General features: G+C 36.5%; 1 protein-coding gene across 10 annotated transcripts in view; it reads right to left on the bottom strand.

Annotated features, from left to right (window-relative positions):
• Nucleotides 1-1269: 1269 nt before the first annotated feature.
• Nucleotides 1270-27753, bottom strand: part of ZNF570 (zinc finger protein 570) — a 38499-nt gene continuing 12015 nt past the window's right edge. For 9 of the 10 annotated variants that reach the window (XM_059382930.1, XM_059382936.1, XM_059382932.1 and 6 more), the window contains exons 3-5: nt 22989-23115; nt 22570-22665; nt 1270-4353 (exon numbers count right to left, since the gene is read on the bottom strand). In XM_059382930.1, the coding sequence (XP_059238913.1) occupies nt 2996-4353; nt 22570-22665; nt 22989-23115 (1581 nt within the window). In that variant the 3' untranslated portion in view covers nt 1270-2995. Of the gene's footprint in view, nt 4354-18716; nt 18883-22569; nt 22666-22988; nt 23116-27753 lie in introns of those variants that run through there. The other variant, XM_059382937.1, reaches the window with a different exon arrangement.

Below are 27753 nucleotides of genomic sequence, written 5' to 3'. Positions count from 1 at the left end.
CCACAAATATGAGAAAATTAAAGACTTTTAACGAGTACATCAAAGAATACTTCACAGGGGAAATCACAGATCTTGAGACAAACTGAAAAACATAACATTACAAACACTTAACAGAATGCATCCAAATCAGAGCTAAAAGAAATTTACAGCTGTAAACATTTCTATTTAAAAAAGAATCTCAAATCAGTAACTTTACATAATATGGAATTAGAAAGAAGAACAATTTAAACCCAAAGCTGTCAGAAGAATGGAAATAGTAAAGATTAGAGCACAGATAAACAAAACAATATAATGATCAGCAAACCCAGGAGTTGGTTCCTTTAAAATAACAGCAAAATTGAAAGACTTTTGGCTAGATTGACTATTAAAACAGACAAGAGAAAGAAGACTCAAATTACTAAAACAGAAATGAAAGTAGGGACTTTACCAATTTTTCAAAAAGAAAAAGGATTATAAGAATACTATAGACAAATGTAGGCTAAGCACTCTGACAATCTTGATGAAATGGGAAAACTAGAAATAGACCCCTAGAAATACACAAACTACAAAAAGACCTACAAAAAAATAGAAAATCCAAACAGACCTAAACAAAAAAAAAAAAAAAAGAAAGAAAGAAAGAAAGAAAAAAAGAAATTAAATCATTAAGCAAAAGCCTCCTAACAAAGAAAAGCCCAGGTCCAGATGGTTTCACTGGTGAATTCTTCCAAACACTTAAAGAATTAACACCAATATTCCTCAAACTCTTCCCAAAACTTGAATTAGAGGGATCACTTCCAAACTTATTCTGTGAGGTCAACATTACCTTGTTATTAAAAAACTACAGCCCAGTATCCCTTGTGAATACAGATGAATATAGATGCAAAGGTCCTCAACACAATACTAGCAATAATAATATGCTAGTGAATTCAACAACCTATTAAAAGAATTATACACTAAGACCAAATGCAATTTATCCCAGTCCTGTGAGGGTGGTACAAGCTATAAAAATCAATGTAATGTTAGGTGACAAGGTGTCTCAATTGGTTAAGCATCTAACTCTTGATCTCAGCTCATGTCTTGATCTCATGGTCGTGAGTTCAAGCCCCGCATTGGGCTCCATGCTGGGTATGGTACCTACTTAAAAAAATCAATATAATGTGCTACATTAAAAGAATGAAGAGACTGTATGATCAATTATGTGTCAGCTTCTCTCTGAAGAGAATGGTGAATATAGATGGGAACACCAGTGTCATGACTGAGGTATAGCAAGGAAATAACTTGACAAGAACAAATATTTAAATGTTCTTTATTTTTTTATTATGAAAGATACAGAGAATAAGAACCTACCTATAAACCAACAACCAGTTTTATCAATTTATAAGAATTGGCCACAGTTGCTTATTTTTTAAAGAAGTAAATGATTAAAACATATCTCCCTTTGCATCCTTTTCTCAATCTCATTTTTTCCCTTCCATATGTCACTCCTGTATTGGATTTATTATTTCCATGAATGTTGTAACACTAAATCTATATGGTATTTAGCCATATACACATAGCATCAATTTGCATATTTTCAAACTTTATATAAGTGGTACCATCTCATACAAAATACTCTCCAGTTCCATTTCATTAATATTATTTTAACATGTATCCTTTTTTAAAAAAGAACAATTTTTTAAAAATGAACAATTTCAATTCAATTTGAGCCTTTAAATAACTTTAAACTCCATGAGGACATAGTCTTAGTATTGATCACTACTGTCTCCTCATATCTAAAACAGTGTCCAGCAAACAGTAGCTACTCAATATTCACTGAATGAGTGGAAACATATATTTCAAATATGTAAAAGCCTATATATATTTGCAACTTCTTTTCCTCAATCCCCTTTTTGGTTTCAATTTTACAACCACTGGTTAAAAAATTTACAAAATTTGTACTTTTTCTGTGGTATGGAACAATTTAAAACCTTAAATTTACCTAGATTCACCCAATACAATTGCCTGAGCCTGGTGTCTTTTTATGGAATAGTATGAATTTTCTATGTTTATTGTTTTTTAGAGTTAATCGTGATAGTGTTTTCTTTCCTTGATCTAAATGTGAGTTCTGTATTCTGTGTGAATCCCCATTTTCTTTATATTGATTGGTTTATCCAATTATCTTTAGAAACTTCCTAAAACTGGTTGTAGGTGTAGGTCTACTACTTGTGTCTATATTGATTACTTATCTAGAGTATGAAGACTCCCACTTATGTTTCTCAAATGCTTGGGTTTTCTCAATTCTGACCTGCTGCTTCCCAGGAATGTTCTACTTTACCCACTGAGGAATCTTATTCTAGCTGTGACGAGTGAGTTTATATATGTTGAGTATGTAGAACAGTGCCTGGTGCATAGTAGGCACTCACTACATGTAAGCTATCATGACTTATTGAAAATCTGCTGTTGTGCTATGTGAAGCACTTTACATGCAAATTTATTACTTAATATGCATCAATCTATGACAGACACTATTTCATTTAATAATCACATTTCTACAATACAGTATCCTTTATTATCCCTATTTTAAGAATTAAAGAAAACCCTGAGGTTTACATAGGTCAAACAAATTCTCAAAGTCACATAATGCCACAGTAGTGGTAGAGCTATGATTTTCCAGAATCTAAGCTTTTAGTCCTGGGAAGTGCCTAGTGCTCAGAGAAGGAGACTGGAACAAAATAAGGCTGAAAGGTTTAGAACCAGATATGAAATGCCTCATAGACAATTTTAAGACTGTAGATATTAGCTTAAGAACAACAGTAAGCCCCAAAAAAGTTTTAATTGGAGGCAGTGATGTATTCTTACACTCAAAAAAAATCAGTTTGGGTCATGGTGGGAAATGAATTTAAAGGGACCAAAAGTTGATACAGGAAGACATGTTAGAAAGCTACAGCATGGTGATCCAGGTGAGATGAACTGTAGACTATGGCAACATTAGACATAGAGAAAAGAGTATAAATTCTGGAAATATTTATGAGAATGTCTAGAGGACTTGGTGATTGACTGGATTGGGTGGTGAGAGTGATTCCCCAAGATGGATTCTCTGATGATGAGCAAGGTGTGCATGCTGCCTGAAAGTTTTCTTGCATTCCTTACATTCATAAGGTCTCTCTCCAGTATGAATTCTCTGATGTTGGGCGAGGGATCCACAGTAACTAAAAGCCTTTCCACAAACATTACATTCATAAGGCTTCTCTCCAGTATGAACTCTCTGATGTTGAGTAAGGGATGAGTCATTGCTAAAAGCCTTTCCACATTTAATACATTCATAGGGTTTCTCTCCAGTATGAACTCTTTGATGTTGGGCAAGGTAGGCAATCTGGCTGAATGCTTTCCTACATTCTTGACATTTATAAGGTTTTTCTCCAGTATGAATTCTCTGATGTTGAGCAAGATGTGAATTCTGGCTGAAAGCCTTCCCACATTCCTTACATTCATAAGGTCTCTCTCCAGTATGTATTCTCTGATGTACAGTAAGGTATGCACGAAGGCTAAATGCTTTTCCACAGACATTACATTCGTATGGTTTCTCACCAGTATGAACTCTCTGGTGTTGAGCAATGGATGATCTATTGCTAAATGCTTTCCCACATTCAATACATTCATAAGGTTTCTCTCCAGTATGAACTCTCTGATGTTGAGCAAGATAAGCAAACTGGCTAAAGGCTTTCCTACACACCTTGCATTCATAAGGTTTTTCTCCAGTATGAACTCTCAGATGTTGAACAAGGTGTGCATTCTGACTGAAGGCTTTCCTACATTCCTTACATTCATAGGGTTTCTCTCCAGTATGAATCCTCTGATGTTGAACAAGATTTGATCTCTGGCTAAAGGCTTTTCCACATTCTACACATTTATATGGTTTCTCTCCAGTATGAATTCTTTGATGAAGAGTAAGAGATGAGCTCTGGCTAAAGACTTTTTCACAGTCATTACATTTCAAGAGTTTCTTCTCTGTATAGATATTCTTGGGCTTAATGGCCATTAAATTTTTTTTAAAGCTTTTCTTATGTGTATCATGCTTATGTACTTTTTCCTCTTTGGTGATTATCTGTTGTGTATGAAGCAGTGTGTTCAGATGGAAACCTCCCCAAGATTTGTTATATTCTTGTGCTCTTTTATTAATAAGGGCTTCTTCATGAGTGATTGTCTCTTCCTTGAAACATGCCTTCTGATTAACTGACTGTTTCTCAAAATTGCCCTCACATTTCCATTCTTCTCTCAAACTAGAATACTCAAAGCCATAGCTTGTGAATTTTTCTATTATCTTCTGTGATGACTGGGCTTCATAAATGTTCTGCTTTGAAGTTAATTCTTCAGTGTCACACATAGATTCCCAGCCTGAAAAATAATAATTAAAGAAAACGTCTTGTGCTTGCTTCAACAGTACAAATTGAAGTATATGTTACATATATAGACATATATACAGTTAGTATATGTTCATAAGTACATATACTAAAAAAAAAAAGAAAATGTCTCCTCTATCATGTACTAGAAGAAACATTTATGAAAGTACATTCATACAGTGAAGTATGCAAATTTAATAAAGCCACAAGAAAATTGGCTTTTATAGTTCTAATGTTTGCAAGAAACAAAACAGGTCACACAGAAACTTGAGGAGGAATGATTCGAATTATAAGGAAATCAGTAAGGTAAATCTAAGAAATTTTAGAAGTGGAGGGACTAGTGGTGCCTGGGTGGCTCACTGGGTTAAAGCCTCTGCCTTCGGCTCAGGTCATGATCCCAGCATCCTGGGATCAAGCCCTGCATCAGGCTCTCTGCTCAGTAGGGAACCTGCTTCCTCCTCTCTCTCTGCCTGCCTCTCTGCCTACTTGTGATATCTGTCTGTCAAATAAATAAATAAAATCTTAAAAAAAAAACAAGTGGAGGGACTTGGTTATAATTTTATGCATGTATGATTAACACAGGCACTAAAATAACTTTCATTCTTATAGTTGCTTCTTTCAAGAATATTCACTGAAACTTGTGCCATATAATCTTCTGAATTTTTTAAGATTTTACTTATTTATTTGACACACAGAGAGAGACAGCAAGAGGGAACACACGCAGGGTGAGTGGGACAGGGAGAAGTAGGCTTCCCACTGAGCAGGGAGCCCAATGCGGGGCTCAATCCCAGGACCCTGGGATCATGACCAGAGCCAAAGGCAGATGCTTAAGGACTGAGCCACCCAGGCACCCCTTGGACCTTATATTCTTAGGAGGGATAGGAAATAAATGCTAAATGAGTAAATTTAATTATATATTAGGAAGTACTACGTGCCACAGAAAATGAAAAGCAGGATAAAAGAGATTAGGAATGCTGGTGAAGCAAGAGGTAAAAATAATTAGTAAGTTAACATTTAAGCAAAGATTTGAAGCAAGCAAAGAAGTTAATCACTTAGATATATGGAGAAAGCATTCTGGGAAAAGGAAACAGCCTAAAAGTAGAAGCATGTTTTCTATGTTTGAGAAATAGCAAGTAGGCCAGTGTTACTGGAGAGGTGTAGTAGGAGATGAAGTCAGGAGATAAAAGATTATTTAAGCTTCATATGCTTTCTAAGGAATTTGGCTCTTACCTTGAGAGGGATAGAGAACTACTGAAGTGTTTGTGGAGTAAAGGAGTGATATCTATTTACAGTTTAATAAAAATACTGAAAGGTGGAAAATAGGGAAGAAGCAAGGGGACCTAAGATTTTAGTAATCCAGGTGAAGAGATGAGTAACCAGACCAAGGAGCTATCAATTCTAGGTATATTTTGTAGGAAATGCCAAGAGGATATCCTGACAGATTGGATATGAACTGTAACAGAAAAAATGAGACAAGCAAGCCTTCCAAATCTATGGTCTGAGCAATGGCAGGATGGATTAACCAACAACAGTGAAGGGGAAGGCCATGGGCACAGCAGGTTCAGGTAGAAAGATATGGAAGATCTGGAGTTCAATTTTGAATATAATAAACTTTTAAGGTATTTTTTAGAGAATGAAATGGAAATGCTGAGAAGGCAGATGGACCCATAAGACTGAGTTTAAGATAGAGGTCTGGAATTTTAAACTAGGAATTGCCAACATATACATGGTAGTTTGTATGCGTGTGTTTCTTAAAGATTTTATTTATTTATTTACTTATAAAAGTATTTTATAATACCCTGCTGAGCAGGGAGCCCGATGCAGGGCTTGATCCCAGGACTCTGAGACCACGACGTGAGCCAAAGGCAAACGCTTAACCCACTGAGCCACCCAGGCACCCTAAATATTTTATTTATTTATTTGTCAGAGAGAGAGAGCACAAGCAGGAGGAGCAGCAGGCAGAGGGGGCTTCAACCCAGGACTTGATCCCAGGACTCTGAGATCATGACCTGAGCTGAAGACAAATGTTTAACTGACTGAACCACCCAAGCACCTGCCAACATATACGTGGTAATAAAAGAGAATACATTACCAAGAGAATGAGTGTGGATAAACAGAAGAGAAAGGAGCAAGTAATGAACAACCCTAAAGCACTCCAACATTAAGATACCTGAGAAAACAGAACAAAGTCAAAGAGATTAAGAAGGAGTAAGTGTTAAAAAAAATGTTAAGGGGCACCTGGGTGGCTCAGTCAGTTAAGTATCTGCCTTGGGCTCAGGTCATGATCCCAGGGTGCTGGGACTGAGCCCTGAGTCAGGCTCCCTGCTCCCTGTGTTTATACTGAAAAAGAATAAAATACTAAAAAAGAATAAAATTGGGAGACCTGGGTGGCTCAGTCAGTTGAGCAACTTGCCTTTGGCTAAGGTCATGATCTCAGGGTCCTGGAATCTAATCCTGCTTTGAGATCCCTGCTCAACAGGGAGTCTGCTTATCCTTGTCCCTCTGACCCTCCTCCCTGCTTGTGCTCTATCTCAAATAAATAAAATCTTTTTTAAAAAATTAAAACCTGGAATATTAGTCAAGAAATGTCACAAAAATAATAACAACAGCTAATGATAGTAATCATTAAAAAGAATTATGTGCATGTTTTGACTTGTAAAACACCAGAAATGAGTCATTACATAAATAAAAGGTGCCTAATAGAATGTAGAATCTATGTAGAAGGGAGATTACTGTAGTATTTATACTTACTGTTTCAAATAAGAATGTATCATTTTGCAATTTTAGAATCAATTTTAGAAAGCAATAAGGGAAAATAGAAAATAATTAACCTCAGAAGAAAACTGTAACATTGACAACAAAAATGAAGAGGGAAAATAGCCTAAAAATAAACTTTACAAGAAAAAGGCAGAAGCTTTACAATTCTAATGAGGGACCCAATGCCCCCCCACCATAAATCTGCATAAAGGGAGAAGATGCATACTTTGCTTTTCTATGTGAAGAACAACGTAAAGCCATTAATTCTAAATCAATATATTACTTTCACTCATAATCAGAATTGCATTGTGAATTTTTTTTAAAGATTTTATTTATTTATTTGAGAGAGAGAGACAGTGAGAGAGAGCATGAGCATAGAGAAGGTCAGAGGGAGAAGCAGACTCCCCATGGAGCTGGGAGCCCGATGTGGGATTCGATCCTGGGACTCCGGGATCATGACCTGAGCCGAAGGCAGTCGTCCAACCAACTGAGCCACCCAGGCATCCCTGCATTGTGAATTTTTTAAAAAAATTGTTTAATAAAGTATTTGGCAGAACTTTGTGGTCCATCTAAAGCCTCTATATTCCTGGAAGGAGTGTCACTGTTATTCATAGTGAGCCCCTTGGACCACACCTGATAGTTTATAACTATAGTTTATGACTCACAACATACCCCTATATAATTTTTGCTAATGTGATGATTTAGTATGGAGGCTGGCCATGCCAGAAAGACCAACCATGTAACTAAAGTATTGATGCTTTGAGCCACCATGATATCAGTTTGACTTTTGGGAAGGGAAGGAGGCTGGAGATTGTATCACATTGAGGACTCAGCAATGACTCACTCAATCATGCCTACATAAAGAAACTGAAACGCATAAAAACAAATAACCCTGTACAATGATGCTCTCTAGAGAGCTTATTCTTTTAAACACTGAAATGTCGGGAGGGCCCCTTCATGTTTGCAGGTCTCGGAGACCTTGCCCTTGGTGTCTCTACTTTTGGCTGGTTCTTTGTATCTTTTATTAAAATAAACTGTAATCAGGGCACCTGGGTGGCTCAGTGGGTTAAGCCGCTGCCTTCGGCTCAGGTCATGATCTCAGGGTCCTGGGATCGAGTCCCGCATCGGGCTCTCTGCTCAGCAGGGAGCCTGCTTCCCTCTCTCTCTCTCTCTGCCTGCCTCTCCATCTACTTGTGATTTCTCTCTGTCAAATAAATAAATAAATAATCTTTAAAAAAAAATAAAATAAACTGTAATCATAATATAGTTCTTCCCTGACCTCTGTGAACCACTGTTGTGAATTATCAAATGTGGGGGTGTCTGTGGGTACCTCCTTCTATAGCCAGCTCGTCAGAAATGAGGGCAGCCCTGAAGATCCAAACTTGCAGCTGGTGTCTGAAATAAGCATGGTCTTGTGCAGACTGTTCTCTCAGATTTTGCAGTTTGGAAAACTGACCTTTTTAAGAATCCAGGGGTGCCTGGATGGCTCAGTGGGCTAAGCCTCTGCCTTGGGCTCAGGTCATGATCTCAGGGTCTTGGGATCGAGCCTCACACTGGGCTCTCTGCTCAGAGGGGAGCCTGCTTCCCCCTCTCTTTCTGCCTGCCTACTTGTGGTTTTTCTCTCTTTCAAATAAATAAAAAATCTTTAAAAATTTTTTAAAATCATAAAGCACATCAAAAAAGTAAACATGTATTTAGGATAGACTATGTGTTGTCCATAAAAGATGCATTAATAAAAAAAGATTGAAATCATACAAATTATCTTTCTCAATCATAATGAAATTAAACTAGGAATCAAGAGCAAAATGAAAACTGGAAAAATCCACAAATATGTGGAAGTTAAACACTTAACCAACCAAAGAAGATATCACAAGTTATCTTGAAACCCATGGAAATAAAAATATAACATACCAAAAATTATGGGATGCATCAAAAGCTGTGCTATTAATGCTTACATTAAAGAAGAAGGAGCCAAAATCAACAACCTAACTTTGCATCTTAACCAACTAGAAAAAGAGCAAACTAATCCAAAGCTAGGAAAGACTAAGCAGAGATAAGCAAAATAAACAGAAAAATAATAGAACCAGCAAAACCAAGAGATAGTTATTCAAAAAGGCAGGCAAAACTGACAAACTTTTATTTGGGTTGTCTAAGAAAAAAGAAGATTTGAATAACTAAAATCAGAAATGAAAGGTGCCACATTATTACCAATCATACAAAAATAAAAAGGATTATAAGAGTACTATGAACAACTGCATGCCAACAAATGGAGTAAACTGGATAAAATGGACAAATTATAAGAAACATACACCCTACCAAGACTGAATCATAAAGAAATAGAAAATCTGAACAGACACATAACTAGTAAGTTGACTGTATCAGTAATCCAAAACCTTCTAACAAGAAAAGGCCTAGGACCAGATAGTGTCTTTGGTGAATTCTATCACACATTTAAAACATTCACGCAAATCCTCCTCAAACTCTTCCAAAGAAATGAAGAGGAGTGATGAATTCCAAACTCATTCTATGAGGCCAGCATTACTCTGATACCAAAGCAAGACTATAAGATACTATGAGAAAACTAGAAACCAGTATCTCTTATGAGCACTGATGTAAAAATCATCAACAAATACTAGCAAATTGAATTCAACAGCATATTATAAGGATTATACACCATAACCAAGTGGAATTTAATGCTGGACTACAAGGATGGTTCAGCAAAAATTAATGTAACACACATTAACAGAAGGAAAAATGATTATTTCAATTGGTGCAGAAAAAGCATTTGACAAAATCCATAACCCTTTCATGATAAAAAACACTCAACAAACTGGCAATAGAAAGAAACTACTTCAACATAATACAAACTATATATGAAAAGCCCATAGCTAAAATCATATTTAATGGTAAAGACTGAAAGCTTTCCTCCAAGATTTCCAGGAAAAAGGCAAGAATGCCTACCTTCACCACTTCTAGTCAGGACAGTACTGGATGTTCTAGCCAGAGCAATTAGTCAAGAAAAATAAAATTTAAAAATCCGTATTATAAAGTTAGAAGTAAAATTATGTGTTTGTAGATGACATGCTCTTCTATGTAGAAACACTAAAGACTCCACTTGCCCCCACCATCCATTTGAACTAATAAACAAATTCAGCAAAATAGCAAGATACAAAGTCAACACATCCCAATTAGTTGCATTTCTATACATGAACAATGAACAATCTGAAAATGAAATTAAAACAACTCTATTTATAATAGAATAAAATAGGAATTAATCAAAGAGGTGAGACATATATAATGAAAACCGCAAAACATTGCAGAAAGAAATCAAATAAGCTGTAAATAAATGGAGATATCCTGAATTCATGAATTAGAACATTAATATTCTAAGAAGTATATACTACCTAAAGCTATCTACAGATTCAGTACAATTCCTGTTAAATCCCAAGGATTTCTTTTTCAGATATAAGAAACAATTGATCCTAAAATTCATATGGAATCTCAATGGACCCCAAATAGTGAAAGTAATCTTGAAAAGGAAGATCAAATTTCCAGACCAAATCTGGAAAAGCAAGAACAAAGTCCCACAATTCCTGATTTCAGAAATTTCTACAGAGCTACAGTAATCAAAACAGTGTATTACTGGCATAAGGACAGACATACAGACTAATGGAATAGAAAATAGAAAGCCCAACAATAAACCCTCACATATATAGTCAAATGACTTTTGATAAGGGTGCCAACGTATATGAAAGACCCAGCAATTATCAACCTCAATAGGGAAAAACTGAGTGCTCTTCCAGTACAGTCAAGAACAAGAGAGTGATGTCCACTGTCACCACTGTTATTTTTTCAAAAAGATTTATTTATTTATTGGAGAGAGAGAGAGAGAGCACTAGTGGGAGGGGTAGAGGGAAAGGAGAGAAAAACTTAAGTAGACTCCACACTGAGTGCAGAGCCCTTAAGTCCTCTTGAGCCGAGATCAAGAGTTAGATAATCAACTGAGCCATCCAGGCACTTCAGGAGACTGTTAACTACAGAGAACAAACTTAGCATGCTGGAGGAGAGATGGGTGGAGAAGATGGGCTAAATGGGTGACGGGCATTAATGAGGACAGTTGCTGTGATGAGCACTGGGTGTTATATATAAGTGATGAATCACTGAATTCTATTCCTGAAAGTAGTACTTCACTATATGTTAACTAACTTGGATTTAAATAAAATCTTGGAAAGAAAAAAAAAAAGGAAAGAAATTTGTTGCATTTCCATACATCAATAACAAAGCAACAGAAATATAAATCAACGACTCAATCCCTTTTACAATTATACCAAAAGCCATAAGATACCTAGGAATAAACCTATCTAAAGAGGTGAAATGCCTGAACTCTGAAAACTATAAAACACTGAAGAAAGAAATTGAATATGCTACAAAGAAATGGAAAGATGTTCCATGCTCATGGATTGGAATAACAAATATTGTTAAAATATCTACACTACCCAAAGCAATCTATAGGTTTAATGCAATCCCTATCAAAATACCAACAATATTTTTCACAGAACTAGAACAAACAAGCCTAAAATTTGTATAGAAACACAAAAGACCCTGAATAGACAAAGCAAACTTGAAAAAGCAAAGCAAAATTGGAGGCATCACAATTCTGGACTTCGAGTTATATTACAAAGCGTAGTGAACAAGACAGCATGGTACTGGCACAAAAATAGACATACAGATCAACAGAACAGAATAAAAAATCCAGAAATGAACCCACTACTATACGATCAATTAATCTATGACAGAGCAGGAAAGAATATCCAATGGAAAAAAGACAGTCTCTTCAACAAATGGTGTTATGAAAACTGGACCACTTTCTTACATCATACCCACAAAAATAAGTCCAAAATGGAAGAAAGACCTAAATATGAGATAGGAAGCCATTAAAATCCTAAAGAACATGGACAGTAACCTCTTTGACATCAGCCATAGCAACTTCTTGCTAGATGTCTCTTGAGGCAAGGGAAACAAAAACAAAAACAAACACTATTGGGACTTCATCAGAGTAAGTTTCTGCACATCAAAGGAAACAATCAACAAAACTAAAAGGCAACCTACTGAATGGGAAATGATATTTACAAATGAAGTATCTGATAGAGTTAATATTCAAAATTCTATAAAGAACTTATCACACTCAAACCCCCCAAAACAAATAATCCAATTCAGAAATGGGCAAAAGACATGTATAGACATTTTTTCCCAAAGAAGACATACAGATGCTAAGGGTGCAAAGACCATTCAGTGGGAAAGGACAGGCTTTTCAACAAACGGTGCCGAGAAAATTGGGTATCCTTATGCAAACAAAAGAGCTGGGCTCTTACTTTACATCATATACAAAAGTTTACCTCAAATGGATCAGAGATCTAAATGTAAAACCTAAAACTAAAATACTTTTAGTTGCCAACATCGGGAAAAATACTCAAAAATACTCATGACATTGAATTTAGCAATGATTTCTTGGTTATGATATCATAAAGCATAAGCACCAAAGGAAAAGTAAAACTGAATTTCACGAAAATTAAAATCTTTTATTTATTAAAGGTTATAATCAACAAAGTAAAAAGGCAACCCACAGAATGGGAGAAAAACATCTGCAAATCATGCATCTGAAAATGCATATATATATCCAGAATATATAAAGAACTGCAACTGGACAAGAACACAACTAAAAAATAGACAAAGGACTTGAACAGACATTTTTCCAAAGAAGATATACAAATGGCCAACAAGTATGAAAAGATGTTCAACATCATTAATCATTAGGGGAATGCAAATCAAAACCACAAGATGCTACTTCATACTGATTAGGATGGCTATGATTAAAAAAGAAAGAAAGAAAGAAAAAGTAAATTACAGGTGGTAGTGAAAATGTTGGAACTGTTGGTGAGAATGTAAAATGGGAGAGCCTCCATGGAAAACAGTATGGAATTTCCTCAAAAATTAAAAATAAGATCCAGCAATTCCTCTTCTAAGTATATACCCAAAAGAATTGGAAGCAAGGTCTTAAAATAGGCGGTTGTGCTCCTATGTTCACAGGAGTATTATTTACAATACCCAAAAGATGGAAGCAACCATATATATATATATATATATATATATATATATATATATACACACACACACACACACACACGCACAGTCAAATGTTATTCCACTTTTGAAAAGGAGGAAATTGGGGCCCCTGGGTGGTTCAATGGGTTAAAGCCTCTGCCTTCAGCTCAGGTCATGATCCCAGGATCCTGGGATGGAGCCCCGCATCGGGCTCTCTGCTCAGCAGGGAGTTTGCTTCATCCTCTCTCTCTGCCTGCCTCTCTGCCTACTTGAGGTCTCTGTCTGTCAAATAAATAAATAATCTTTTAAAAAAATAAATGAAAAGCTGGAAATTGTGATACATGCTACAATGTGATTCAACTTTGAAGACATTAACCCATGTAAAATAAGCCAGTCACAAAAAGACAATTGCTGTTCACTTATATCAAGTACCTAGATTATTGAAATTCAAAGAAAGGTGGAATGGTGGTTGCCAGGGACTAGGGAAGGGGAGAATGGAGACTTAACTGTTTAATGCATATAGAGTTTCAGTCTTACAAGATGAAAAGAGTTCTATGGAAAGATTCTGGTGATTGTAGCAAAACAATATGGAAAATATACTTTAAAAATAGTTAAGAGTAAATTTTATTACAGTAGCTTACTATAAAAAATTAATGTTTTTAATATAAAACAAACGAAAAAAATCCATAATAAGGTAGAACCCTTATAAATATGCAAAATGTATTAATAATTCATTAAAAATAGACAAATGATGTGAAGACACACTTTTAACTGGGTAATAAATGCATGTAACAATATCAATCTCATGTATTCAAAGAAATGTAAATTAAGAAAATACATTATGATATTATATTTAATCTACCATGTTATCAAAAGGTATAGATGCACCCTTTTCTCATTCACATGGAGTGTATATGGGTATACAGGGTCCTGGGATCGAGCCCCACATCAGACTCTCTGCTCTGCAGGGAGCCTGCTTCCCCCTCTCTCTGCCTGCCTCTCTGCCCACTTGTGATCTCTGCCTGTCAAATAAATAAATAAAATCTTAAAAAAAAAATTAGAGACCGCAACATGGTAATGAGTTGCCAGTCCTTTTAACAGTGTCAGGATTCCTGTCCAGCAATAGAGCAGGCTGGTTAGTATGAAAAACCTGTCTGGTTAAAACAACTAAAAAACATAAGATGTTATGTAAAATACAGAAAATATCTTTTTAGATGTGTTGCAAAGCTGGCAAGACATTAAGGTAAACTTCCAGAAGTCAAAAAGACTCCAGAAGGTACTTTTAAGTAAGTAAGGGGCAACTGAAGCTAACACCCTTAGTTTAACCCTAATGAGAAAGAAGGTCTTAGCCACATCTAACTGGAGTCTTAGGAAAAGAAAATATAGAGAATAGGGAAGTGATAATATGTGAAAAAATAACCACTGATCATTACCTAGGACCTATTAAGACCTGAATGGTCAGATATCAGAACCATAATCCCAAGTAGAGCAATTAAAATGTTATTTAATTTAGATATGTCATGGTGAAAATACAGAATAACAAGGGCAAAGAGAAGGTAGTTTTTAAAAGAAGCAAGGAAGAAAATATTAATGAAAACTGACATCTTAATACCAACAATAGAAGCCAAAAAAGTATGGAGTGGTATCTCTAAGGTGCTGATAAAAATAATGGCTGTCAATTTATATGCATGAAAGCAAAATAAGTACACCAAACAAATGAATAAATTAATAATAACAAAATAGAATGTATAAATAGTATATTTATTGATAAAGGAGTTGACACAGGAAAAAGTTCTGGGATATAGAAAGGAATGATGAAAGAAGAAAATGAAACATGGGTAAATCTAAACAACACTAACTGAACAAAATAATGGTCTAAATTTGTAACTTCATAAAATGAAATGATTTATGGGATTAAAAAAACTGAAATGAGGATAAGTGAAATTAAATCATTCTAAAGTTCTTATATTTTTAAGGAAGGAAAATAAAGGTAAGGATTAATTTTAGACTTTGTTAAGGTGATTATTAATGTTAACTTTTTTTTTAAGATTTTATTTTCAAAAAAAAAATAAAAAAAAAAAAAGATTTTATTTTCAAGTAATCTCTACAGCCAAACTGGGGCTCAAACTTACAACCCTAAGATCAAGAGTCATATGTTTTACTGACTGAACTAGCCAGATGTCCCATAAATGTTAAATTTTTTAAGCTAACCAATAGAAGAATAGAAATAGACTGTTTATCTTTCAAAGTAGCAGATGGAGTAAAAGTCAAGAAACAAAATATAGGAAAATAATTTATAAAAGAAAATAAGATGGTGTAAATTAGTCCAATTCTACCAATAATACCAAAATATGTAATTATCATCATTTAGTTAAAAGATACAGATTATCAGAGTAGACTAAAAATCTCTTTAGCTATAAATACTCTTTATAAGAGAAACACAGAAAGTAAGGGAGTAGAGGAATAGAAAAACTATACCAAGGAAGTATTAACAAAAGAAGGCTAGTATAGCTACACTAATATCAAGCAATATAGTTAAGGGGAAAACCATCACTAGATTTAAAGAGGGTAACAATAATATATGGAGGAGTTTACCAAAGAAATAAAACAATTCCAAAAACATATGACCTAATAAAATACTTTTAAAATATAAAAAACCAGTTGTCAGAATTACCCAAAAAATTATGTATTCACCATTAGAGTTTTTGGACAAGTCTTCCTATAATTGACTTCTCAGAGATTTTTTAAAAAATCAATGATACAAAAAAAAAAAATCAATGATACAGAAGATTTGATCAGCAAAATTAATGAGCTAATTCAAAGGACATATATCAAATGCTATATATTGCACAACCAGAAAGATATTATTTCCTAGGACATACCAACTATTTATCAAAATTAACCACTAAGACATAAAATAAATTTTAAAGAATTTGAATTAAATAGACCATATTCTCTAACTACAGTGCAGTTAAAGAAGCAAAAACTTGAATTTGGAACCTAAAAATCCCAAGTAATTCATGGGTCTGCAAAAAAAATCAATGGAAATTAGAAAATGCTTAGATATACATGATAACAAAAATACAACCTATCAACATATCATGATATCAACATATCATATATGTGGAATATATTCCTAATATGGTCTTAAAAATTTTTATTTCTAAGTAATCACTATACCTAGTATGGGGCTTGAACTCACAATCCCAAAATCAAGAGTCACATGCTCCACTGAGTGAGCCAGTCAGGTGCCTCTGTTCATAAGTCTTAAGTGCTTAAAATAGAAAAGAGAGATCCTCAAAAACAATCAATTATCTAACTTTAAAAGTTAAAAAAAGATTGGGGCGCCTGGGTGGCTCAGTGGGTTAAAACCTCTGCCTTTGGCTTGGGTCATGATCCCAGGGTCATGGGATCAAGCCCCACATCGAGCTCTCGGCTCAGCAGGGAGCCTGCATCTCCCTCTCTCTCTGCCTGCCTCTCTGCCTACTTGTGATCTCTCTCTCTCTGTCGAATAAATAAATCTTTTTAAAAAAAAGTTTAGAGGGGCACCTGGGTGGCTCAGTGGGTTAAGCCGCTGCCTTCGGCTCAGGTCATGATCTCAGGGTCCTGGGATTGAGACCCGCATTGGGCTCTCTGCTAAGTAGGGAGCCTGCTTCCCTCTCTCTCTCTCTGCCTGTCTCTCTGCCTACGTGTGATCTAGCTCTGTCAAATAATTAAATAAAATCTTAAAAAAAAAAGAATAAAAAAAGTTTAGAATAAACAAAGGAAGAAGTTTAGAAAGTTTAGAAGTTAAAAAAGTTTAGCATAAACAAACAAGGGAAGAATTAAATAATAAAGAAGATAAATAAATGAAATTTTTAAAAGAGATTTTTATTTATTTGACAGAGGGAGAGAGCACAGGCAGGGGGAACAGCAGGCAGAGGAGATGGAGAAGCAGGCTGTGAATAGAGAGCCTGATGTGGGGCTCGATCCCAGGACTCTGGGATCATGACGTGAGCCATCCAGGCACCCCCATGAAATTTTTAAAAAGATAAACTAGAGAGGATCAGTAAAGTGAAAAGTGTCTGAAAATACAAAAAAAAAAAAGAGAAATCCATGAAAAATTTTGATTCTTTTTGGAAGAAAAAAATAGGTTATAATTACAAACAATGCCAACTTTAGATAAGAGAAGATAATGGATAACTTTATATAATAAATTTGAATATTTACATAAGACATAAAAATTCTTAGAAAAATACTACAACTCCATGATTATAAGAGAAACAGGATCTTGTAACAAATTGAATTAGTTGTTTAAATTCTTTTCATAAGAAAAATCACAGGTCAAGATGAACAAAGTTCTACCATTCAAAAAACAGAATTTTGATTTTACACAAATTATTCTAAGGAGGAAAAAAGAGGAATACCCACCAATAAATGTTAAGAGACTAATATCTTGATTCCAAAATCTGACAAGAAGAGTACATGAAGGAAAAATTGAACTTCAACATTACTCACTGATTACTGTAGATGCAAAAAACCTAAAAAATATATTGGCAAACAGCAAGTAGCCATGAATGAAAAAGAGATAAATGGGTTTGTTTCAGGTCTATAAAGTTAGTTCAACATTAAAAATGTAATATGTAATTCACCATGTTAACAGATGAAAAACTAAAAACCATCTAATCATCTACAGAGCTGGAAAAACATTTGTTAAAACATAAAAGCTTTCTTTCTTTCTTTTTTTTTTTTTTTGAAGATTTTATTTATTTATTTGACAGAGATAGCACAAGCAGGGGGAGCTCCAGGCAAAGGGAGAGGGAGAAGCAGGCTTCCCACTGGGCAAAGAGTCCAATGTGGGGCTCAATCTCAGAACCCTGGGACCATGACCTGAGTCAAAGGCAGACGCCCAACCAACTGAGCCACCCAGATGCCTTTCAAAAGCTTTCTATAATGAAACTCTAGCAAACAGAAGCAAAAAGACACCAAAAACCTCTAAATATCAGAGTTATTAATAACAAAATATGAAAGCACTCTCATTAAGACCAAAAGTGAGCAAGAATGCCTGCTATCATCACACAAAACTACATGAAATAAAAAGCATCCAAATCGAAAAGAATGTCTTCACTATTAGATGACATGATACTATATATAATAGAAAAATCCAAAAGACTCCACCAAAAAATTGCTAAAACTGATAAATGAATTCAGTAGTGACTATAAATGTTGCAGGATACCAAATGTACAGAAATCTGTTGCATTTCCATACACCAAAAATGAAATAGCAGAGGGGTACCTAGGTGGCTCAGTGGGTTAAAGCCTCTGCCTCCGGCTCAGGTCATGATCCCAGGGTCCTAGGATCGAGCCCCGCATAGGGCTCTCTGATCAGCAGGGAGCCTGCTTCCTCCTCTCTCTCTGCCTGTCTCTCTGCCTGCTTGTGATCTCTGTCAAATAAATAAATAAAATCTTTTAAAAAAATGAAATAGCAGAAAGAGAAATTAAGAAAACAATCATATTTACAATTGCATCAAAAGTAGTAAGACACCGCGGGGCGCCTGGGTGGCTCAGTGGGTTGGGCCGCTGCCTTCGGCTCAGGTCATGATCTCGGGGTCCTGGGATCGAGTCCCGCGTCGGGCTCTCTGCTCGGCAGGGAGTCTGCTTCCTCCTCTCTCTCTCTCTCTGCCTGCCTCTCTGCCTACTTGTGATCTCTCTCTGTCAAATAAATAAATAAAATCTTTAAAAAAAAAAAAAAGTAGTAAGACACCTATAAATAAACCTAACCAAAAAGGTAAAAGACCTGGGTTCTGAAAACTATAAATACTGATGAATGAAACTGAAGATAACACAAAGAAAATATCTCATGCTCATGGATGGGAAGAACAAAATACTGTTAAAATGTCTATATTGACCAAAGCGATCTATACATTTAATGCAATCCCTATAAAAATGCCAACAGCATTTTTCACAGTAGAGAAAATAATCCTAAAATGTGTAAGGAACCATAAAAGAACTCAAAAAGTCAAAGCAACCTAGAAAAAGCAAAGCAAAGCTGGAGGCATCACAATTCCAGACTTGAGTAATTCACAAAGCTGTCATAATCAAAAGAGTATGATACCAGGAGCACGTGGCTGGCTCAGTTGGTAGAGCATGCCACTCTTGATTTGAGTATTGTAAAAATTTGAGCACCACGTTGGGTGTAGAGATTACTTAAAAACAAAATCTTAAAAAAAAAAAACCCAACAATATGGTATCAGCACAAAAACAAACACATAGATCAAAAGAACAGAGTAGAAAATCTAGAATGAAACCACAATTATATGGTCAATTTCTGACAAAGCAGGAAAGACCATCCAATGGGAAAAAGGGAGTCTCTTCAAATGTTGTTAGGAAAACTAGACAGCAATATGTAAAAGAATGAAACTAGACCACTTTTTTATGGCATACACACACCAAAAAAAAAAAAAAAAAAAAAACACCTCAAAATAGATTAAAAACCTATATGTGAAGTCTGATGCCATAAAAATCCTACAGGAGAGCACAGACAGTAATTTCTCTGACAAAGGCTGAGCAACTTTTTTCTAGATAGGTCCTCTCAGGGATGGGAAATAAAAGGAAAAATAAATTCCTGAGACTACAACAAAATAAAAACCTTCTGAAAAAAAAATAAATAAAATCCAGCACAGCAAACAATTGAGAAAACTAAAAGTGAGGGGAGGGGCAGAGAGCGAGAGAGAAGCAGACTCTCCACTGAGAGAGCCCGACTCAGAGCTCACTCTCACAATCCTGAGATCATGACCTGAGCCAAAATCAAGAGTCAGATGCTTAACTGACTGAGCCACCCAGACCCCCCTCAGGAATATAATTTTGAGTTGAAAAAAAAAAAGTCAGAATTATATGCCCCACATCTTTTCAGATGTAAAAAGTTAAAATACACAAATATCATATTTTGTTTAAGGGTAATGGCACAACTATTAAGAAAAGTCAAGAAAAGATAAGCAAAATTGTAGAATAATGGTTTCTCTGGTCAGGGGTAGGATGGGCCATGGGTGGGTAATGGTTTATCATTAGGGAGCCCTCAAAGGCCTATAATGGCATTGACAATTTCTTATTTCCTTTTTTTTAAGTAATCTCTATACCCAACATGGGGCATGCTCTACCAACTGAGCCAGCTAGGCACCCCAATAATTTTCTATTTCTTAAGCTAAGAAGTAGGTACATGGGTTTTGTTCTATTACTATTTAAACCATATACATATGCTAATATACATTCATGTATGTATGATTTATTTAGTAATAATAATTAAAATTTAATCATATATTCCTTGACACTACAGTTTCATATCAAATATTGTTTTTAAAAAATTGAACAAGAACATAAAAGACTAGGGAGGAATACTGGGGGGGGTGAGTTGAGTGATACTGACAGAGATATTTACAGTAATACTCATTTTCCTTTTAACTTTAGTCTTCTGTTTTACCTAATGCTTCCTATGTCTAACTAAAACTCCTTCCTATGCCACAAACCTAAACTCTTAATTTATTCTCTCTCAAATGTTTTCTAGCATCTCATCTGTGTTATATAGAGACCATAATCTTCTCAGTTACCCAGACTCTTTGGCCTCTCACCTCTTTCTCTGAGCTTCCTTGTGTGAGCTTTCTTCTCACATATGCCATTTATAGTTTAATATTGTATCTCTGCTACTGGCCCATCAATTGTTTGATAACTTCTACAAATACATAATGCTCTAGAATCTTGCATGTAATCTTCAAAAATTCAATAAATGTTGATGAAAGGAATGAAAGAATGAATGAACTTACCATTAAAAGAAAAACAAGGCATTTGGAGAGACACTACTACACTACTACTACTACAATAACAACTAACAGCCTTTGAGTTCACAATATGAGAAGGGAACTGTTTAAGCACTTTAAAAGTATATCTCCAAAGACGACATACACATTGGCTAATAGACACATGAAAAAATGTTCATCACCACCAGCCATGAGGGAGATTCAAAGCAAAACCACATTGAGATACCACCTTACACCAGTCAGAATGGCAAAAATTAACAAGATAGTAAACAACATGTGTTGGGGAGGATGTGGAGAAAGGGGAAACCTCTTACACTGTTGGTGGGAATGCAAGTTGGTACAGCCACTTTGGAAAACAGTGTGGAGATTCTTTAAGAAATTAAATATAGAGCTACCCTATGACCCTGCAATTGCACTACTGGGTATTTACCCCAAAGATACAGATGTAGTGAAAAGAAGGGCCATCTGTATCCCATTGTTCATTGTGGCAATGGCCACAGTTGCCAAACCGTGGAAAGAACCAAGATGCCCTTGAATGGACAAATGGATAAAGAAGACATGGTCCATATACACTATGGAGTATTATGCCTCCATCAGAAAGGATGAATACCCAACTTTTGTATCAACATGGACGGGACTGGAAGAGATTATGCTGAGTGAAATAAGTCAAGCAGGGAAAGTCAATTATCATATGGTTTTGCTTATTTTTGGAGCATAAGGAATAACATGGAGGACATGGGGAGATGAAGAGGAGAAGTAAGTTGGGGGGAAATTGGAGGGGGAGACAAACCATGAGAGACTGTGGACTCTGCGAAACAAAAGGTTTTGGAGGGGAGGGGATGGAAGGCTGGGTGAGCCTGGTGGTGGACATTATGGAGGGCATGTATTGTGTGGAGCACTGGATGTGATGCATAAACAATGACTTCTGGAGCACTGAAAAGAAATTTTTTTTAAAGATTTTATTTATTTATTTGACAGAGAGAGATCACAAGTAGGCAGAGAGGCAGGCAGAGAGAGAGAGGAGGAAGCAGGCTCCCTGCTGAGCAGAGAGCCCGATGCGGAACTCGATCCCAGGACCCTGAGATCATGACCTGAGCCGAAGGCAGTGGCTTAACCCACTGAGCCACCCAGGCGCCCACTGAAAAGAAATTTTAAAAAAGAAGTATATCCCATTTTACAGATAACAAAATAAAAGTAGAGAGGTTAAGTAACTTGCCTAGAATTTTATTGCACGTAAGAATCAAGACTTGAATCTAGCCCTTTAGTTACAGCTGTCTGTACAGCTCAAAAAGTTTATCAGATTAGGAAAAGATTAAAAGACTGGAAGAGACTTATGAAACTGGGAAGGAATGGGACTCAGAATAGATAAATGAGTTTTTAGAAAGGAGGGAGCAAATTATTAAAGGAGGGACCATGAAGAATAAATGGGAGAGAACATTAAAAGGCCCAAGTTTCTAGTAAGACCTAGAACATGCCAACAAAGAATGAAGAGGTGATACCTCTAAGTCAGGCTGAGCCATCATCTCCAGAGGTTTTTGCCTGCCTATTTCCTCTTCACTCACCTGAGCACAAGCCTTTTGCCAGCTCTCTCTTCACCATCCAGGGCTCTTTCCCTTGTTCCAACAATAATATCACATTTGGCTTAGAAAAGCAAAGTCCTGCATGTATGAAAAGAAACAATCTGGTCATGCAGAGGATATCCCATAATTTATAACCAATCTGATCAACAGGGAAGAGGGAGTTTACAGTAAGCCAGAGAAAAATATATAAAGGATGTGTATTAAAATTACAGGAAAGCTGAAGCTTCCAACATAGATTAATAACAGACCCATCTACTGGCAACTTTACAAATATTAAACCATTACTTTGGCACAGCGACTTCAGCCAAGCACTGAGGATGCCACCCAAAGATTCACAATAATGGTAGCAAAGAGGCCCTTATGAGCAGAAGCTCAATTTTACAAGGATAAGATATCCTTACCTAGGGACACCAAGATCCGGTAGTTCTCCAACATCACATTACTATACAGATGCCTCTGAGAAGAATTTAGACAGTCCCACTCCTCTTGCGAGAAATCTACAGCCACATCTCTGAAGGTTACCAACTCCTGAAATGAAATAAGTGAAATAACTTCATCTCTTACCATATACACCTTACTTGTTTTGCCCTAGGTATACTGTGCTTTCCCTGATATTACATCCTCAAATCAAAATAGTCAAACACGTTCCCCCTCGGGCCTTTTGGACTTCTCAGATCATTCTGTATTAAAATAGCAAGCTCTTACTCCTGTTCTGTATTTCCCTAACCCTCCTTTGTTGTTTGCCATGGCACTTAATTATTTTGTTATTGTGTGCTCCCAACCTCCACTAAAATGTCAAGTCCAGGGGCACCTGGGTGGCTAAGTGGTTAAGCCCCTGCCTTTGGCTCAGGTCATAATCTCAGGGTCCTGGGATCAAGCCCTGAATAGGGCTCTTTGCTCAGCAGGGATCTTGCTTCCCCCTCTCTCTCTGCCTGCCTCTCTGCCTGCTTGTGTTCTCTGTCTGTCTAATAAATAAAGTCTTAAAAAAAAATGTGAAGTCCATGAGGGCAGAATACATTTTTGCTTTACTCACTGTTATAGCCCTAGTTATAGGACAGTATTTGGCACACATGAGGCATTCAAATATTTGCTGAATAAACTGAATTAATGAATGATCGGTTTGAAGAGTTCAAGAAACTATGAAAGGATCAAAAATGAGACCAGGAAGTGCTGGGGTACCTGGGTGGCACAGTGAATTAAGCATCCCACTATTGGTTTCTGATCAGGTCATGATCTCAGGGTCCTGAGATTGAGTTTCATTGTCAGGCTCTGTGCTCAGCTTGTAGTCTCTCTCCTTCTGCCTCTCCCCTTGTGCATGCTCTCTTTCTCTCTCAAATAAATAAATAAATTTTTAAAAAGAGAGAGAGAGAGAGAGGGAGACCAAAAAGTTCTTGCTATATCTCTGAAAATTGTGCTAGACCAAGGACAGCAGATCATCGATTCTATTAAAATTCAAATACTTTAACCCAGAGTACTTAAAATTTTGTATAAAGAAATGGGTGGGGGTGCCTGGGTGGCTCAGTGGGTTAAGCCTCTGCCTTCGGCTCAGGTCATGATCTCAGGGTCCTGCATCGGGTTCTCTGCTCAGCAGGGAGCCTGCTTCCCCCACAACCCCACTGCCTGCTGCTCTGTCTACTTGTGATCTCTCTCTCTCTGTCAAATTAATAAATAAAATCTTAAAAAAAAAGAAATGGGTGTTCTTAAAATGGGCAAAGTGCTTAAAATTTGGAGCTATGCTGTGATTCAGCTGGATATTAGTTTGCTATAATGTGACTGCCTGCTGATGAAAGCTAACATGTGTTTGTGTGTGTATATAATTTTTAGAAGAGGTGAATCTGTCAAGGCAAGAAAACATTTATTGGGTATTTCATACAATTTTGTCATAGTTAAACTGTCTCTACAGAATATAAATTATTAAAGTGTTTTACAGAGGTGCCTGGGTGGCTCAGTCAGTTAAGCATCTCCCTTCAGCTCAGGTCATGATGGGATCCTGGGATCCCAGGTCCTGGGATTGAGCCTTGCTCAGCAGGGAGCCTGCTTCGCCCTCTCTTCCCTGCTTGTGCGCTCTCTTGCTATCACTGTCTCTCTCTCTCAAATAAATAAATAAAATCTTTAAAAAATTCTTTATTTTTTTCAAAGTTATTTTTTTTAAATGTGTTTTACAACACTCAGTAACTTTTTCTTATTTATAATGTGAAATAGTTTGTGAATTTCTTCATCTCTGCCCTACCAATAACATCCCTCATATATTGTAATAACATCCCTCATATATTGTTCCTGTTAAGAGTTTGGTTCATATGCCATATATGCTTCCAAAAATGTTTTCCTTACCTTATATAAATATATATAATAAATGTATAACTATTTTTTAATATATGACATACACTTTTCAATGATTCTTTTTTTTTTAATTCATTTATTTGACAGACAGAAATCACAAGTAGGCGGAGAGGCAGGCAGAGAGAGAGAGGAGGAAGCAGGCTCCCCGCTGAGCAGAGAGCCCGATGCGGGGCTTGATCCCAGAACCCTGGGATCATGACCAGAGCTGAAGGCAGAGGCTTTAACCCACTGAGCCACCCAGGCACCCCTCAATGATTCTTTTAATGAAAGTTAATGAAAATAATGGCATCAACATAAGGAACTTTAAATTATTACTTTAAAATACCTGATCTCTAACAAATGATCTCTTAAAAATATTTGACCCCTCTCTCTCTCTTTCTCTACACACACACACACACACACACACACACACACACACACACCATGGAATATTACTCAGCCATAAAAAAGAATTAAATCTTGCCATTTGCAACAACACGAATGGAGCTAGAGAGTATAATGCTAAGTGAAATAAGTCAGAGAAAGATAAATACCATATGACTTCACTCGTGTGGAATTTAAGAAACAAAGCAAATGAACAAAGCGGGGAAAAGAAAGATAAACCGAAAAACAGATCCTTAACTATAGAGAACAAACAGATGGTTACCAGAGGGGAGGTGGGGGGAGGCAGATAGGTGAAATAGGTGAAGGGGATTAGGAAAGCACTGGTTTTGATGCACACCCAGTAATATATAGAACCATTAGATCACTATATTGTACACCTGAAAACTAATATAGCATTGTAAGTTAACTACACTGGAATTAAAAAAAATAAAAATAAAATGTTGATCTCTAACCAAATACTTGGTTTCAAAATCCATTCATAATTATAATTAAACCAGGATGAAGAAAGTCAACCGTTCTCTTCACCTTTCTGCCTGCATAGAAATATGGCTCCTTGCTGAGAGGACTGACTACTTCCCTTGAAGCCCTGTCATGTGGTGAGTGTTTTTATTTCCCACATTCCTTGTACCACAGCACCTGGAGGTAAGGCAGGTGATGTCTCTGCTCCTTACATTTATTTTTAGACCATTACTCCTCCCACCTCCCTGAAAGACCCCTAGTTTTAAATCTCATGAAATCAGACTCCATCATCCCTCCCTGTTTTAGTTGTCTACCAGTTCCTGGGAGATACCAATACTCTGTCACTCCTTCAACACTTCAGCACCTGGCTCACTGTCACTCTCTCCAATGCTACTCCTATCATACATAATATTTGGTCATTTCAATATCTATATAAATAATCCTCCCAACAACCAGGCCTCCCAGTTCTATGTCCCTTCTTTCCTCCTGTAGTGTTGTCCTCCACACTTCAATAGTCATTCACTTCCAATGCCATGCCCCAGACTTTGTCATTACCAGTAAGTAGCAAACCCTCCCTAATCTCAACTCTCCCTTTCTGACTTCTACCTCCTATATTCCAACTTTTGTCCTCTGGTACCCCAATTAGGATAATTCTTTGACCCCACTAGAACCTACAAATCACTGACTTACCATGTTTTCACTTCCTAGCACAACCATTTGTTATAATCACCCCATGGATATACCCTGGACTTCCCTGCCCTTACCAACCTGGTTAAACCACTGCCATCTCTCAGCATACTCTATTTCTGTACCTTGAACCACTGTAATTTCCTGGAGAAAATTACACCAATCATGTTAACTGGTCTTACTTTAAATTCATGACACGAACCTCAAGAGGCCCCAAATCCTTTTATGATACATTTCTCTAGTCCATTCATGTCCCTACTCCTCTAAATGACCATTTCATACCTTCCCTCTCTCCTCAAATCTTCAATACCTTTTTTCCTCATCCTTACCAATGATCTTGCTTTCTGTTTCACTCAAAAACCAAAATCCATTCTAGGGGAATTTCTACAAACTCCCACAACATCTACACATCTATCTGCACTGTCCCAACATGCTCTAACTTGCTATATGAACAAACACTTTCTTTCTTTTTTTTTTTTTAAAGATTTTATTCATTTATTTGACAGAGAGAGATCACAAGTCGGCAGAGAGGCAGGCAGAGAGAGAGAGAGAGGAGGAAGCAGGCTCCCTGCCGAGCAGAGAGCCCAATGCGGGACTCAATCCCGGGACGCGAGATCATGACCTGAGCCGAAGGCAGCGGCTTAACCCACTGAGCCACCCAGGTGCCCCGAACAAACACTTTCTTAGCAAAGTCTGACCCCTCCACTTGTCCACTAGCCCTCAGGTCCTCCTCCTACTCAAGCAGTGTTCCAGCAATCCCCTCTTCACTTTTCTTCATCTTCAAATTTCCCTTTCTACTGAATCTTAAACATCAGAATACAGCTATAAACCCATCTTGAAAAAAACCTTGTTGACCACACTTCAGTTACTACCCTTTCTCTTATTCCCTTACAGCTAAAATACTTGAAAGAATGTCATATAGTTTCTATTGTTTCTATTCCTACCATGAAGAATCATATAATATGACTTGTGTAACAGAATCACTTTGACTGCTCTGTTGAGAATAGGCTAGAAGAGAGGAAGGGTGAAAGTAGAAAGAAAAAGTAGAAGAGCAAAGCAATAACCTAGATGAGAGATGACAGTTTGGACCAGAATGGAAGCAGTGTGGTAGTAAAAGTGGTCAACTTCTGGATATATTTTGAACATAGAACAAACCAGAACTTCATGATGGAAGACTTTTAGCTTGTGTACCTGAGACAGGGACATATGTAAAAGATTCCTAATTGGTTTCCCTATTTCTATCCTTGTCCCATTCAGTTTATTCTCAACAGCAGCCAGAGTGATTCTATTAAGTGA

This window comes from Mustela nigripes, chromosome 17 (genome assembly GCF_022355385.1).
Source record: "Mustela nigripes isolate SB6536 chromosome 17, MUSNIG.SB6536, whole genome shotgun sequence".
Classification (NCBI taxonomy): domain Eukaryota; kingdom Metazoa; phylum Chordata; class Mammalia; order Carnivora; family Mustelidae; genus Mustela; species Mustela nigripes.
This window is presented reverse-complemented; position numbering and strand designations above follow the sequence as displayed.